The sequence below is a fragment of the Pituophis catenifer genome, unplaced genomic scaffold (genome assembly GCF_029215685.1).
Source record: "Pituophis catenifer annectens isolate HBS135680 unplaced genomic scaffold, rPitCat1.0.hap2 SCAF_3, whole genome shotgun sequence".
NCBI classification, from domain to species: Eukaryota; Metazoa; Chordata; class Lepidosauria; order Squamata; family Colubridae; genus Pituophis; species Pituophis catenifer.
This window is the reverse complement of record NW_027256883.1, coordinates 107423974-107439070: the sequence shown is the minus strand read 5'-3', so window position 1 is coordinate 107439070 and position 15097 is coordinate 107423974. Positions and strand designations below refer to the sequence as shown.

At 36.8% G+C, this 15097-nt stretch overlaps 1 protein-coding gene across 1 annotated transcript in view; it reads left to right on the top strand.

The window, feature by feature from the left end:
* The first annotated feature begins 244 nt into the window (after positions 1–244).
* Positions 245–15097, top strand: part of RXRG (retinoid X receptor gamma) — a 51222-nt gene continuing 36369 nt past the window's right edge. Inside the window, exons 1-2 of the mRNA XM_070939187.1 lie at positions 245–341; positions 4045–4295. Coding sequence (XP_070795288.1) covers positions 245–341; positions 4045–4295 — 348 coding nt within the window. The remainder of the gene's footprint in view (positions 342–4044; positions 4296–15097) is intronic.

Below are 15097 nucleotides of genomic sequence, written 5' to 3'. Positions count from 1 at the left end.
GAGGGAAAAGCAGCTCCAACTGTTTCTAACCAGCCAGCCAGCAGCTGCTGTCGCTATCTTGTGGTTAACGAAGATTTGCTTGCACATAATTTCTTCTCCACTTGAGGAGGCTGCTCTACCCTGAAATTGCTGGAAACTGCTGTCTTTGGGTCACGTTTGATCATGAGAAGAAAACATTTTTAAGGATTTTTGAAGCTGCAGGCACTGTTACTGTTCCAGTGAGGTGATGGATTGAAGATTAAACATGTACGGGGATCATCCACACTTCATGAAGTTTCACACAGACTTTGTGAGTAAGTACTACATGCACAGTTCTGGATTTCAGGTTTTCAACACAAATAGTAAGTTAGGTGCTTCTGTGCAGATGAACACTAGGTGGGAGGATGGGAACAGGCACTGGATTTATGTTCATGTTGAGGAAAAGAAAATGATGTTCCTACATCTACCAAGCTACTTGCTCATTCGGAAGATGCTCCTTCATCATTATATTACTGGAGCTCAGGAGATGGCCTTTTTTTTAAAAAAAAAGTTAATTCATAACCCTTCTTTTAGTTAGCTCATTGTGAGTTTATCTTTCAAAATTCAGTTGAATTATGATTCATGAGTTTAAAATCCCATATGAATTCTGTTGTCAGAATATAGTTGCCAGAAATGCATAAATAAAAGTCATTGCTTGATTATATTTTATCTCATTCAAACACTTGTAACATTGTTTTCAGCATTTATAGTGTCTATTGTTGATCACTGACGAATCGGTGCCTCATATTTTATAGGATGCACCCTTCTCTATTTCTCTATCTCAGATGCACACACATCAGAAGAAAAGATCTTACATCTGCAAGGGTTTCATTCACTTTTATAGGTCAGAATTCACTCTGATGATCTTGAAGTAGGGTAGCCACATAGTGGTATAACTTCTCAGTAAACTTAACAAGATAGGATAATGGGCTGTATGAGTATGCAACTTGCTTGCCTCAAAAAACAACCATCAGTTTAACCATTGTATAGTGTGAGAGATGGAAACACATGTACTATTGGACTGAGATATCAAAGATCTGCATTTATATATCTTTATATTTAGATCCAAAGTTGGATCTAAAATGTTAGCTTAATAATTGTGGGGCTTGGACTGTGGTTTCCACTATGTCACTCTCCTCTTTTTCCTCAAAAATGGAAGACACATTGACAGCATGCAGTTAACAGGGACAACAAAAATAAAATGACATTGTCACTTCTTAGTTTTATGAGGGTCAAGTATGGAGATAGCTAGATGGTGGCAGATCTGCATATTTCATAACATATAACTTATTCTTAATTAGCTATCTTGACTCTGTCTTATTCATCTTCAGACTATCAACCTGAAATGTTACAATAAGTGAGTGCTAATTACCATTTCAAATGACTGTTTTCCACATCACAAAAGTTACATAAAATTATACCAGTACTATGGTATTTTTCAGTGGTGAACATTGGGAGCTTTGTGAGACAAAGCATGGTTTTAGAAATGGTTGCAAACAGTTTCACCTGATAACTTCTGAAAGAAATTGACTCAGACTGATATGATGCTAATCACAATAGATAATCTAATTAGTGGTGTATTTAAAAAGGATTACTGTTGATGTTCAAGTCTAAAAGGCAGAAACTATCCACCATTTCAGGGCCTTCCCCATTCCTTCTAATGTTGGTTGCTGCAGTTGTTGCAATTAGTTTTGGTCTATATATTTAAATATAGTTCCAATTTTTCCACTGACCTTTATTGCTAGAACTTGGAGTTCATTTTTCTATTTTCAGCTAGGAGAGTAATGTCATTAGCACAGTGCAGCTTGTTGATATTTTTTCCTCCAGTTTTAAAACCATATTATCTTCTTCCAATTCAGCCTTTTTCAATAAATATTCAGCATATGTGTTTAATAACCAGGGACAGATTACAAAGTTTATGTCACTCCTTTGCCCACCTGGAGTTAGTCTGTTTTGTGAACATTCTGCCCATGACTTCAGACCTGTGCCTAGGTGTCACATAAGTAGAATGAGATGTTATGGGATTTTTATTTTACTGTGGACATTCCACAGCTTTGCATGATCAAGACCTTTCTGAAATCAATGAAGTACATATTGATTTATTTGGGGTTTTGCTTTTTCAATTATCCTGCTTGCATCAGCAACGATGCCCCTCTGCTCCTTGGCTTTTTCTAAAACCAAATTGATCATCTGGCACCTTCCCTGAAAACAGTTGCTGTCATCAGGCTGCAGTTTATAGTTGTTGATTTTGTGTATTGTTTTAACTGTATAATTGTAAGTTTGGATGTGTTGGGTGATTATAGAAATGAAGGAAGGAAGGAAGGAGGGAGGGAGGGAGGGAGGGAAGGAAGGAAGGAGTATTGCAGTGCCAAACTGAATAGGTTCTCAGCCCGCTTGCTTGGTCTAGGCCACCTCTGTAGAGTGTCCTGACAGCTGCCAGAACCAAGCAAGCATTGCTGCCCCTTCGGCATTTTCATGGGGAAAGGGAAAAGCTGAAGAGGTGCTACTATCCCTGAGCCACAGTATAAACCACTTGTGCTAAACACCACATTCTGGCAATGGCAGACAGCTGTGAAGTCTCTTTTCTTCCTTATATAGAGTTAGCCTGAGTGGTAATCTTAAATCTTAGACAATTGAAAACTGTACAAGGGCCATACAAAGTTTTATCAACTTCAAAGAATAAAAATCACTTTGCAATTCCCATAATTTGAAATCTTAGATACAGAATGTTTCCGAAGATATTTACATGAAATATAACAAAAGAAATATAAAAACAGTGGCTGACCATCCTTCAGTGTTTGTATATCAGTGCTTGTGAGAAGTAGGCATACATGGGTGCAAGTCTGTGTGTGTAGATATGTTTGTATGTTTGTACATTTATGCATGTATACAAGTCTCCTTTACATAATTCTTAGTTGTTGTTGCTTACATGGAAGAGTTTCATGTAGAGGTCAAGCATGACTGTCAAAATATGTTAGTGTTAGGGTACACTCCCTTCTTTAGTAAAAGCCACACTACATTAAGGACAACTAAGAAATTATTTGGAGGGTTTTTTTTCTGATATCCTGAAGAATATAGAAAGGGTTAATTCACTGTATCTTAACATGAAACAGTGCACAATTGTTTTATCAAATTTATTCCCCAAAAGCTGCTTAACAGAAAGGTTAGAGCTGGCCTGCTTCTTTTTCTGGTGAAGAGACGCAAGTCACATTCATCTCTTTCTGCCCTATCCACCTATTAATTTACTGTAGAAATTGTTCCTTTGATTGTGTTTTTACCTGAGATAAGAGTCAAATCTGATTTAAAAAATATATATAAGAAAAGATAAGAAAAGCTCAGCTTGCTAAATCACATTAAAAACATTTGTCAGAGTCAATGGAGTCTGGGCAGGTTTAATTCTGCACATGGAAAGACTATGCTCTATGTTCTAAGTCTTCATCTGTTTATTCCTCTCTCTTAAATTCTTTCAGTAAGTATGAGCAGCAGAAGATATAACCACCATGCCCTCCCTGGAAGTCTAACTCTTTAGTACAGTACTAGATGGAATGTAAATAGCACAGAAGGCTTACTTTTTTAAAAAAAGTTTTATTGGGTCAGCAAAGAAGATACTTTATATCATTCAGCTTAATTCAGAAAGCATGTAATCTGTCTTCCCATATGTTGCCTGTGCTGTTATTTTCTTTAAAGGTGAAACATTTCTTGAGAATTTCCCTTGGGAAATCTTGGCTGAAAAGCATAAAAGGAACACTTACTTGTCCATGAGTTGGAATGCCATTAGAATCAGAAAGCTGGGAACAGCAGGATCTGTGTCATAGGAAGGTTTCTGTAGGTTTCTTACCTCTAAACTTGTCTTTTTAAAATATTGGTAAATAATCAAAGATGACAGAAGTCTCCAGCATCCTATTTTTCCCCAAAAGAAAACTAAACCCTGTACTTCTGCTCATGAGCTTCTCCCTACTAAGGAATAAGAGAACATTTGATATAGAAAATATGCTCTTGTCTTCCCCTTTTTCTTTTTTCTTTCAGGTTTCCCAATTCATCCCAGGTCTGTACCTGGAAATCTGTCACCAAACGGGAACTCTGTTATAAACAGCAAATCCAACCAGCTGGAAGCATCTCTTGATGCATCAGAAATTCTGTCCATCCCCATGAGCTCCATAGGGTCTGGCAGTACAACAGGCTGTCCGCTTAGGAGAATCACGAGCCCTGTTGCGTCCCATGCTGTTCCTTTGACTTCTCCACCAGACATGAGTTTTGCTGTGCATACCAGCCCACAGGTAGGCACCAACTCTCATCATTTTTGTTTAGTATAATAAAATTGGCTTTTTTATTATTTCATATCCTCAACATAATTTTAATCCATGTGTGGAGTTCTTTCTATCTATGAGTTCTTTTTCTAAAATAAAGATTTAAATGTTCTTTTTCTGTTCTAGATTCAAGCCTGCCTTGTGCTTATATTTCTACAGATTACATCAATAAAAGGTTATGCAGTCTGGAAATAAAGAATAGCAATAGCAGTTAAAGACGCTTTATAGATTTATACTGGAATACAGGTTCTGTCTCTTTTTTACCCACTATTTACCAAGGCTCTTAATTTTTAAAGGTATTTCTTTCACAGTTGTTGAATGACAAAAAATAACTAGGGATACAGATGCTTTTCAGGATGGGGACTGATGGTTAAGATCACAAGTTGTGATACTCTCAATTATGCTAAATGGGTGTTTCCTGATCCTGACTGGCCATGTGGGAACAACGTCTAGTTCAACAATCTAGTTAAACAGGTAGTCTTCAACTTATGACCACAACTGAGCCCAAAATTTCTATTGCTAATCAAGGCAGTTCTTAAGTGAGTTATGCCCCATTTTATGACCTTTTTTGCCCTAGTTGTTAACTGCAATTGTTAAATGAATCATGCAGTTGTTAAGCAAATCTAGATTTCCCATTGATAGAATTGACAATCCAGACAATTTTATGTGACTGATTCTGCCACTGGAGACCAGATTCTTTCTGTCCTTTAGGCCACCTGAAGTTCCCCCAGCTTTAATGCCTGAGGTGGCATCTAATCTTTTATGGGATTCCATGTAGCAATATCCTAATAGTCGCTTTGTAGAACAATTTGGCTGAAGAGCAATGAAGTATAGAGTGGGGGCATAATATAGAATGTAGAGTGGGCCAAATCAGGGTCCATCCATTCTTGCATCCTTCTGCTGAAAGTTGCCTTTCAGTGGTGCTAGGGAATATGTTTTCTAAAGGATAATTGATTTCTCAACATTTTGTGAAATAAAAAAGAGGAGAAATAATAAGTAGGAAAAGAGTGGAACTGCTCTCTAACTATCCTCACTCAAAGATTTTATTTTTTGAAATTCTCTTTTTCATGTTATAGGCACATAGTTAATTAATTTACTTATTTATTTATTTGTCTAGATTAATTTATATGTTACCTTGTCTTATGTAGCTCACAGTAAAATTACTTTTGTCTAAATAGAGATTCAGCTAGGATACTGGGCTAAACTAATATTAGTTGATTAATCAACTAGTAGTAAAGCCAAGTAACCGGCCTAGGCTTTATTATTAGTTGATTAATCACAATGACTGCTGTTTGTATTTATTTATTTTGTAGATGTTTTTATTTTTTTTTAATGTTTTTCAAATTGTTTAATTTCTTTTATAATTCTAAGCCACCCAGAGTTACTTGGTTGACTTGGGCAGCTACAGAAATGAATGATGAATGAATGAATAAATAAATGTAGACTGAGAACTTCTGACTTATGGAACATTTTTGTCTTCTGAACGTATATTGTCCCCAAATAACCCCTTCCCCTGCCCAACCCCTTCCTCAACCTGAGGAAGAAAACAGTAAAAATTGTAAATGTGAATATAAAAATATATATTCACCAATGATGCAATGCAAATCTTGTATTGTGTAATCAAATGGCTGGTGATAATTCAACCACAGGCAGAAAATGAATGAGGTTTTTTTTAAGGGAAAGGGGAAAAAAAGTTAAAAGTACACTATGATAAGTTAATATATTTTTATTTTCATTCAGTTTCAGAAACCTGATGAATTAAAATGCAGCTTGCTAAATAGAATTTATCTCCACAGAACTCTTCTGACAAAAATCAAGAGCCCTTCCCTGGGGTAATTCTTTCTAGCACTGACGTAACTTATTTTTATGCTGTTTTGATAGCCCAGCAAGTTTATATTCATTTTTCTCGCTCCTGTTCTTCCCAGTGCTGAATCACTTGTGTGTGGAAGATACTCAAACAAAAACAACTCTGTTTACCAAATTTAGGTCCTTCTAGTTGTCATGAAATGGCTTTCAGAACAAGGTTGTAATGCCAAGCTGTCGTGTTGAGTAGTTCAAAGAAGTGTGCCACATTTGCTTTTCTGCTAATGGGATGAGGCAGCTGGTCCTAAGGGATTAGCAAGCAGCCAGCTAATGGATTTGGATTCAAGCTGCTGTCCCAAATGTCATACATCATTGAACTTAGCATGCGGGAACCAGGCTGCAAATATTTTTTTTAAGGAAACACTAACACCCTCTATATTAGAATTTGGAAATACAACCAGTGGTGGGTTGCTACCGGTTCGCTCCAGATTGGGCGAACCGGTAGCGATGGTGGGAGGCTCCGCCCACCCACCCAGATTGCACACGCATGCACAAACAAACCGGTAGCAAACTAAATTGAAACCCACTACTGAATACAACATAAGAGAAATGATAGGAACAAAATTAAGCCTCCTCTTCCTTCTTTTTCAAAGTATTAAAACACATCCTAGAATCAATGCAAAAATAAAGCAGGAGTCCACAATCAACTAAAATGGATTAAGTTAATAGCTATTTAACATTTTCTATCTCTGCTCTTGATTCTCTTTTGCTCTCTTTCAAGAAAAAAGGTATCATCTTTAAGGAAGACTAATTTATAAATTTACAGGCATTTTATTATATTGCTCATTTGCAACAATGTTTAAAGATGCTTCAATGGCTTTCTCCTTGTTGCCACACAGAGCAGTTCTGTATCTCATCTGCTATATATAGGGCACCAGATGCCCTAAGAAAACATACTACCATAATTTCTACACCCAAGCCTTCAAAACTATTTGGGGTGTAATAAATACTACTTTTCTTTTACCAGTGAAAGAATCACTGGCCCTGCTCAGGGGTGGGTTCTAAACTTTTTTATTACCGGTTCTGTGGGCGTGGTTTGATGGTCATATGACAATTCTTTAGGATTTAGCAGAAGTACTGGTCTACTAGGCTTTTAACTGCTTGCAGAGCTATACCGGTTTACCCATTTGTTTTTGGAGGCACTGGTCCCAAACAAAGAGAACCGGTACGGTGACGACATATCGTCACTGCTACCAGCTTGGCCGAACCGGGCTGAACCGGGAGGAACCCACCACTGGCCCTGCTCAATACTGCCTTTAGACTTGGAAAAGAAAAATATGACGTAAAGTGTTCACAAAGCTGTGAAGCTAATTTTTTTCTTCAAAGACCTCCTGAAGGTACAGGGGCCTGCAAAGGGTTCCTGCAAAGAAGAAAATGGATTGCTTATATAGAGTCCAGTCTTTCAAAGAAACGCTAGTTTGTTATAATTTGTTATAATTTCAAATATAAGACAGCTGAGTAGGAAATAAATCAGCTCAGCCAATGTAGTGAAATCATAGAGGTCCAAAGCTGCTTTCTAAGAAATTTTTTATAAGAAAAGGCCTTAATTCAGTTACAATTAAGAAAAAATATCCAGAAGAAGCTGCCAGTCAGGGATGGATTACGTATACTGAGCTGTCTCCTTGGATGGAGGAAATGTAGAGCTCTTCCTCCTATACTCACAGCAAATAGAATCAGCCCACAAGGAGCTACTACTATCCTTCTCACTGCCAGAGAGCCTGAGGGAAGGTATGGAATGCAAGTTCCCACTAGTGGTGCTGCTCTGCCATCTCCTGATCTCCTCCACTTTTCTGCCATCAGTCAGACTGGAAACCAAGTTATCTTGTTTAATTAATATAAAGAATAAATCTCTGTTTCCATGTCAGAAGCATAGTACAATTTTCCTTCAACCCTATCTTTTTAAAAAAAATCTTTGGAAAATGGAAGGTAACCTATCCATACTGTTTCACCACTGTTGATAGGGAAGTATATACAGGATATAGAACATACCATACTCATATGCAGAAGGGAACAGCCAGAGGATTGTGGCTGCTGCCTCCCAACCTCAGTGATCAGGAAATTCCAATTCTAAGGGAAGACTAATTATGTGCCTTACAGTGGGATGACTTATACCAATCAGGATAACAGTACTTCAGAAGGGAAACTGCTGATAAAATGCCATGTTTTCAATCTTGATTAGATTTTGGGATACTTAGAGTGGCACAGTAATTAGATTGCATTACTGTCGGCTAACTATGCTCACTGCCAGGAGTTCGATCCTGACTGGCTCAAGGTTGACTCAGCCTTCCATTCTTCTAGGCTAGTAAAATGAGGATCCAGATTGTTGGAGGCAATATGCTGACTCTGTAAACCACTTAGTGAGTGTTGTAAAGCACTATGAAATGGTATATAAGTGTAAGTGCTATTGCTATTTAAGCTGTAGAAAAGAAGGATGACAGGTTCAGGTACAGTGCCATAGGGAATATGGTCAGAAACTATTTCCCACTGTTAAAGAAACTTGGACCAGAAATAATGGGTAAAAGTTTCAGTTACCTAGATTTTATTTAAATGTAAATGCATTTAATTCTTATAATACTTGTATTTTGACTCAATATAATTATAATTCTTGTATTTAAAAGAATTACAATTAAATTGTGAAGGCACACTATCAAAACAGTCTACAGTCTGTATTCGTGGAAGCTTCTCCAAAAAGATCCAATCTAGAAGAAAGGAAAAATTTTCTGACAGCAAGACCAGTCAACCAGAAAGATGGCTCTATGCGCCTGGTGGTTGATTTTAGAGATTTCAATGCTGTTTGCGTACACAACTTATATCCCCTTCCCCTCATGAAAGACATGCTAGCTCACCTGGCCAAAGGGAAAGTTTTCACCAAACTACACCTCCGCGAAGCCTACTACCAGGTACGCATCAGGGAAGGAGATGAGTGGAAAACAGCATTCAACTGCCCCCTTAGGGACTTTCCAAGCCCTAATAGATTCAGGTTGCACAAGGTGCCTGATTAACCTACCCACAGTCCTAAAATTAGGGATCCAAGTAAAAAAGCTCAACCACCCAATTCAATTTGAACAAGTTGATGGGTCTCTAGTGGGGGGAACTTACGCCACACACCTGACTGAACCGTGAAGCTGGAGCTAGCAGATCACTGGGAAATCATCAGGTTCATAATAGCCCCCAAAATGACAGATCCAGTCATACTGGGACTCTCTTGGCTAGACAAATGGGGCCCCATCATTTCCTTTGAAGTTTGAATCATGGCTCATGAATTAATTAGGGCATCTTTCGGAAACTTGACACAATGGAATAGTTTGCCCCCCAAAAGTTGTTGGTGCTCCATCACTGGAGGTTTTAAAAAATAGACTGTAAAACCTTTTGACTGGGATAGTACAAGGCTCCCAACTTGAGCAGGGGTTTGGACTAGAAAACCACCCTATGATTTTATGTTCTAAATTGTGTGTTTACCATCTTTGAAGATTTGTAATCCTAGGCAAGCCCAGCACTGCTTTCACTACTACATTCTGTGCCATTTAAAGCTTCATCTAAATATGACTAAATGTTACATTCTTTATGCATTTCTAAAATATGTTTCATTCTGTAATACACAGTTTTAAAACGTTCTTTGGTACATTTGTTCATGTTAAAAACCAGAAAAATGGAACTCTGGAAATTAATTATATACAGACTTGCACATCATCCTAGGAATACAGATTGGGTAAATAAATAGCAGAATTCATAGTAGCCAAATTCCATGAATCTGAATATTTTTTTGAGTTATATTTGTTTTTATGGCCACCCCTTGCTGCTCTAGGCAATGTTAAGCAGACTATGGCAGGAAGTGGATTTTGAAGAAGCTAGACTGAAGGGGACTTCTGGCGGTAATGTCAGCGCAGCTGGATCTAGAGAACGGGGCTCCATTCTTGAAAATCCAGGATTCCCACCCAAGAAGCTGTTTTAGGCACTATTGATCTTGGAGAGATCAATAGAATAAGGAGGAACTTCCAAGGACCTCAGAGGGAAGGCAACCACTCCGAAGGTTCAGGAGAAACCTCCTAATTCGGGGCGGGAAAAAACCAGCCATTTCGGCTGGCCTGAGGTGTTGAAGCCGCACAGCAGGGAGGCAAAGATCAAACCAGGGAATTGCAACTGTATCCAGTGTGATTTGGAATCGATTGAAACAGAAACAAGTGAGTAAAGCACAGCAACAAGTGTATTAGAATAACGGAAAGAAAAGAGTGACCCCAAAGAAATTAGAGAGCGGCGACTGAAGATGACAGGGCGAAGGAAACTGACAGGCGGTGACTACGTGAAAGTGAGTGAGACTGTTTAAGATGAGGGATTTTAAACAACTTTAAGAGGAACCTACCAGACTGGGGATTCGGACTGATAGGAGAAGGAAGGTGCTTGGACTGCTTTGATAAAGAATTGCAGAGCGATAGATGAAAGTATCCAGGAAGGCATAGACAGGAAGACATAACAGTGAGAGTGAAAGTGAGAGCGGCGGCGCCATTGAAGCGGCGAGAGCAAGTGAGAGTGATGCATCAGAACAGCAAGAAGAAAAGCGGTGATTCGAGACAGCAGCGGAGGTTTTAAAACATAGATTTATGGACTAACTGATTAAAGACAGTGTATGGACAGTATTAAGAAGATAAAATTTGGATTGAGATTCTTGGCAACCGGGACTTTTTGGCTATTTGAGAAACTCGAGAGATATCAAGAAATCTGAGAGACATTAAGGACCTTATAATATAAGAAACCTACCACAAGAACTTTTTGCATTTAAGAGTGGAAAAGAACTATATAGTGACTATTGAGACTCTTGGCAACTGGGACTTTTTGGCTATTTGAGAAACTTGAGAGATATCAAGAAATCTGAGAGACATTAAGGACCTTATAATATAAGAAACCTACTACAAGAACTTTTTGCATTTAAGAATGGAAAAGAACTATATAGTGACTGTTGAACACTTTTATATTTATGCCAGATTAACTCTTTTAGTAAGTGCAAACTCTGATCAACTTTTTTGTGATTGTGTGACTCTGAATAATTGATATTTATTTAATTAAGGACATTTTAGGAATTAATTGATTAATTAAAATTAATAGAATCTCTGGGTGAATAGTAATACCTGAATAATTTAAGTAAAATAAGACTAAATATTTAATCCTTATTTATATATCTATATTAAGTATATAAACTTTTATATATTTATACTAGCAGTATCTGATTTGATAGACTTGATTAAATAGATTGATTATTTTATTGCATTACCTATACTAAGATTTAATGAAGTGCTAAAATCCTAAATTTTTCCCCTTGACTCCTTTACGTTATCTTCCCTACTCCCTCATTAGAATATATAAGAATATATAAGTTATATTGATATATTTAAATACTTAATTATTTATCGGGGTGTTAAGTGCTGAGAATATACATAGGAACAATAGATTAACTAACTTTGGAAGACCCATATGATTTAAGCTTTAGATACTATTATTGCCTATTGACAAAAAATATTAACACAAGTAACACTAACTGAAAAATAAAAAGATTGCTTAATCGTATGAAACTTTGTGAGAACCTATTAAAAAGAATTAACATGACAAGCACTGGTACAACCACCATAACCAAAACAACTAAAAAAATAACGCCAATCCAGTCATCCTCTAGGGCTTCTCCAGCTCAGCAGAGATCTATAGACACAATGTTAGGAACGGAAAAAGAGAAGACAGTTTCCATTTCCAGTATGCATAATATCCAATTAGCTCTGGCAATGATACAGGAAACGATGAGTAAGACCCAGGAAATGATTACCAACAATCATGAAGAAACAAGACGAAATCACGATGATTTGAAGTCCGATGTAGGAAAGATAAATGATAATATACAGAAAATAGACGATAAAATAGAGCAGATCCAGGAAAATATTATTAAGAACGAACAAAGGATTCAAAAGACGGAAATTAAAATGGAACAGACAGTGAAAAAAGTAGAAATGCTGGAACACCAACAGTTGGCAAGTAGCCGAGAGATGGAAGAGTCACTTACATTTCTGGAAATGGAAAAAGCCTCATTCTATTTAAGGTTCCAGAATATAACAGAGACCAAAGAGGAAGACTTGGGAGAGATTATGACGGGAATTTTTGCAGAGGCACTACAGAGAGATAAGAATGATATAAGAAGGGACATCGACGAAATCTACAGGGTGCATACTAATTATGCCCGCAGGAACAAACTCCCAAAAGAGGTACATGTCCGATTCACAAAAAAAAACAATAAAAGAGGTGATATACAGAAAAATGAGGGAAGAGGCGATGTACCACAAAGGGAAAGAAACAATTATATTAAAGCAAATCCCAAGACGTGTGAGAGACCAGAGGAAAAACTACAGCTTCCTTACATCACAACTGAACAAACATAAAGTGATGTTCCGTTGGTTATTACCAGATGGCATTTTGATCTCATGGCAAGATAAGAAAGTGAAGATAGATAACTTAGAGGGAGCCCAAAACTTTTTTGATCAGTATTTTGTCATGGAAGAAGAGCAAGAAACCAGAATAGGAAAATAAGAATCAGGAAGAACAACTCATAGAAGGAACGGAAGAAGAACAAGAGGGAAGAGAGAAATTGGAAAGAGGAAAATTGGAGAGAGAAGGAGCAAGGGGAAAAACACAACGAATAACAAGGAACACAAGCAAACAAAAGACAACTAATAAATAAAGAGGAAGATGGAACAGGAAATAAAAATGATTTCGATTAATATAAATGGATTGAATGCACCAATTAAAAGAACACGAACATTTGCCAAACTACATAAATTGGAGATGGACATAATTAGTCTACAAGAAGTCCACATTAAAAAGAGCCACCAAAAAATATTAGAAAACACAAGACTAGGGAATCTTTATACCTCACTATCAGACCAAAAAAAGGGGGGCATTGCGGTTTACATCAAGAAACATTTTAAAACAAAACAGATTTACTTAGATGATGAGGGAAGAATTCTAATGATTGAAATACAAACAGAATCCAAAACGATATTACTGATCTCGATCTATGCACCAAATGAAAACCAACGGTCCTTTTATAAAAATGTACACAATAAAGTTAAAGACTTTGACTATGAAAACATCTGCCTTGTAGGTGATTTCAATGCAATCTCAGACATTGGAAAAGACTACAAGAGCATCAAGAAAAATAAAACCAGGAAAAAAACCTTGTCAGATACTTTTATGGAAATGGCACAAGAGCTATGCCTACAAGATGCATGGAGAGAAATAAATAAGGGAAAACATCAATATACATTCTATTCTAATCCACATTTATCCTGGTCCAGGATAGATATGGCCTGGATGACAACAGACCTTAGAAAAGATTTGGAAGAAATAGAAATATCAACAAACATATGGGCAGACCATAACCCGCAAAAAATAATTTGGAAAGGATACCGGAAAAAAAAGAGATGGATGATGAATGTCGAAATCCTAAAAGAGAAAGACTATACACAAATGATAGAAAAAGAAATGAAAATTTTCTTTGAGATTAATTGTAAAGAACAAACCTCTCTCCAAAATCTGTGGGATACGGCAAAGACTTACATAAGAGTTCTGACAATAGCATACCTAGCGAAGAAAAATAAACAGCAGAAAAGAGACAAACTGTTTAAAGAACTTAAGGAACATGAACACAAATTACAAAATGAACCACAAAACAAAAAAGTCAGGGAAAAATTAGGTCTGATAAAACATGAAATAAATTTGATTACACAAATTGAAATAGCTAGGAAAATTAAATTAGTGAAACAAAACTATTTTGAACATGCTAACAAAACAGGCTGATGGTTGGCATATAAACTAAAGAAAGAAAAGGAAAAACGGACCATACATCGATTATAAGACAATACTGGAGAGATACAATACAGGAATAAGGATAAGAAAAACATAGCAAGAGCATTTTTCCAAAAACTATATGCACAGGAAGAACCTCCAGAAGAAGATATTAGACAATACTTAAGAGAAGCTGAGATTAAAGAACTAACAGAGACACATAGATACCTATTGGATAGACCAATTACAATGATAGAACTGAATGAGGCGAGGAAAAAACAGAAAAGAAATAAAACTCCGGGACCGGACGGAATACCAGCAGAGTTCTATAAGAATTGCCAGCACTCAATAGATGGAATTATGCTTGAAGTATTTAATGACGCAATGATGGAAGCCCAAATTCCAAACTCCTGGACGGAGGCTATCATTACGCTAATACCCAAAGAAGATGCAGATCATACACATATTCAAAATTATAGACTGATATCTTTGCTGAATGTGGACTACAAACTATTTACAACAATTATCACAGAAAGAATTAAGAAAATAATTAAAGATTATATACACCCGGACCAAAATGGCTTTATCCCAAGAGACAGCTAAAAAACAATATGAGGCTAATAATTGATGTACTAGAATACTATGAATCGAATGTAGATAAACAAGCGGCCTTAATTTTTCTAGATGCCCAAAAGGCATTTGACAATCTTAACTGGAAATTTCTTACTTTACAATTGGAAGCCATGAAATTTGGAGATAAATTTATAAATATGATAAAAAGAATATACTCTTGCCAGACAGCGAAAGTAACAATCAATGGTGACCTAACAGAACAATTCTCAATATCAAAAGGGGTGAGGCAGGGATGTCCCCTGTCCCCCCTATTATTTATATTAGCCCTGGAAACACTCCTAAAAGAAGTTAGAAGAGACAATGAAATAAAAGGCTTAAAGATCAAACACGAAGAGTATAAATTCCAAGCCTTCGCCGATGATATTGTATTTATCACAGAACATCCAATAACAACTGGTACCAAATTACTAGACAAGGTAGAGAAATACGGGAGAGTAGCTGGGCTCAAAATTAAC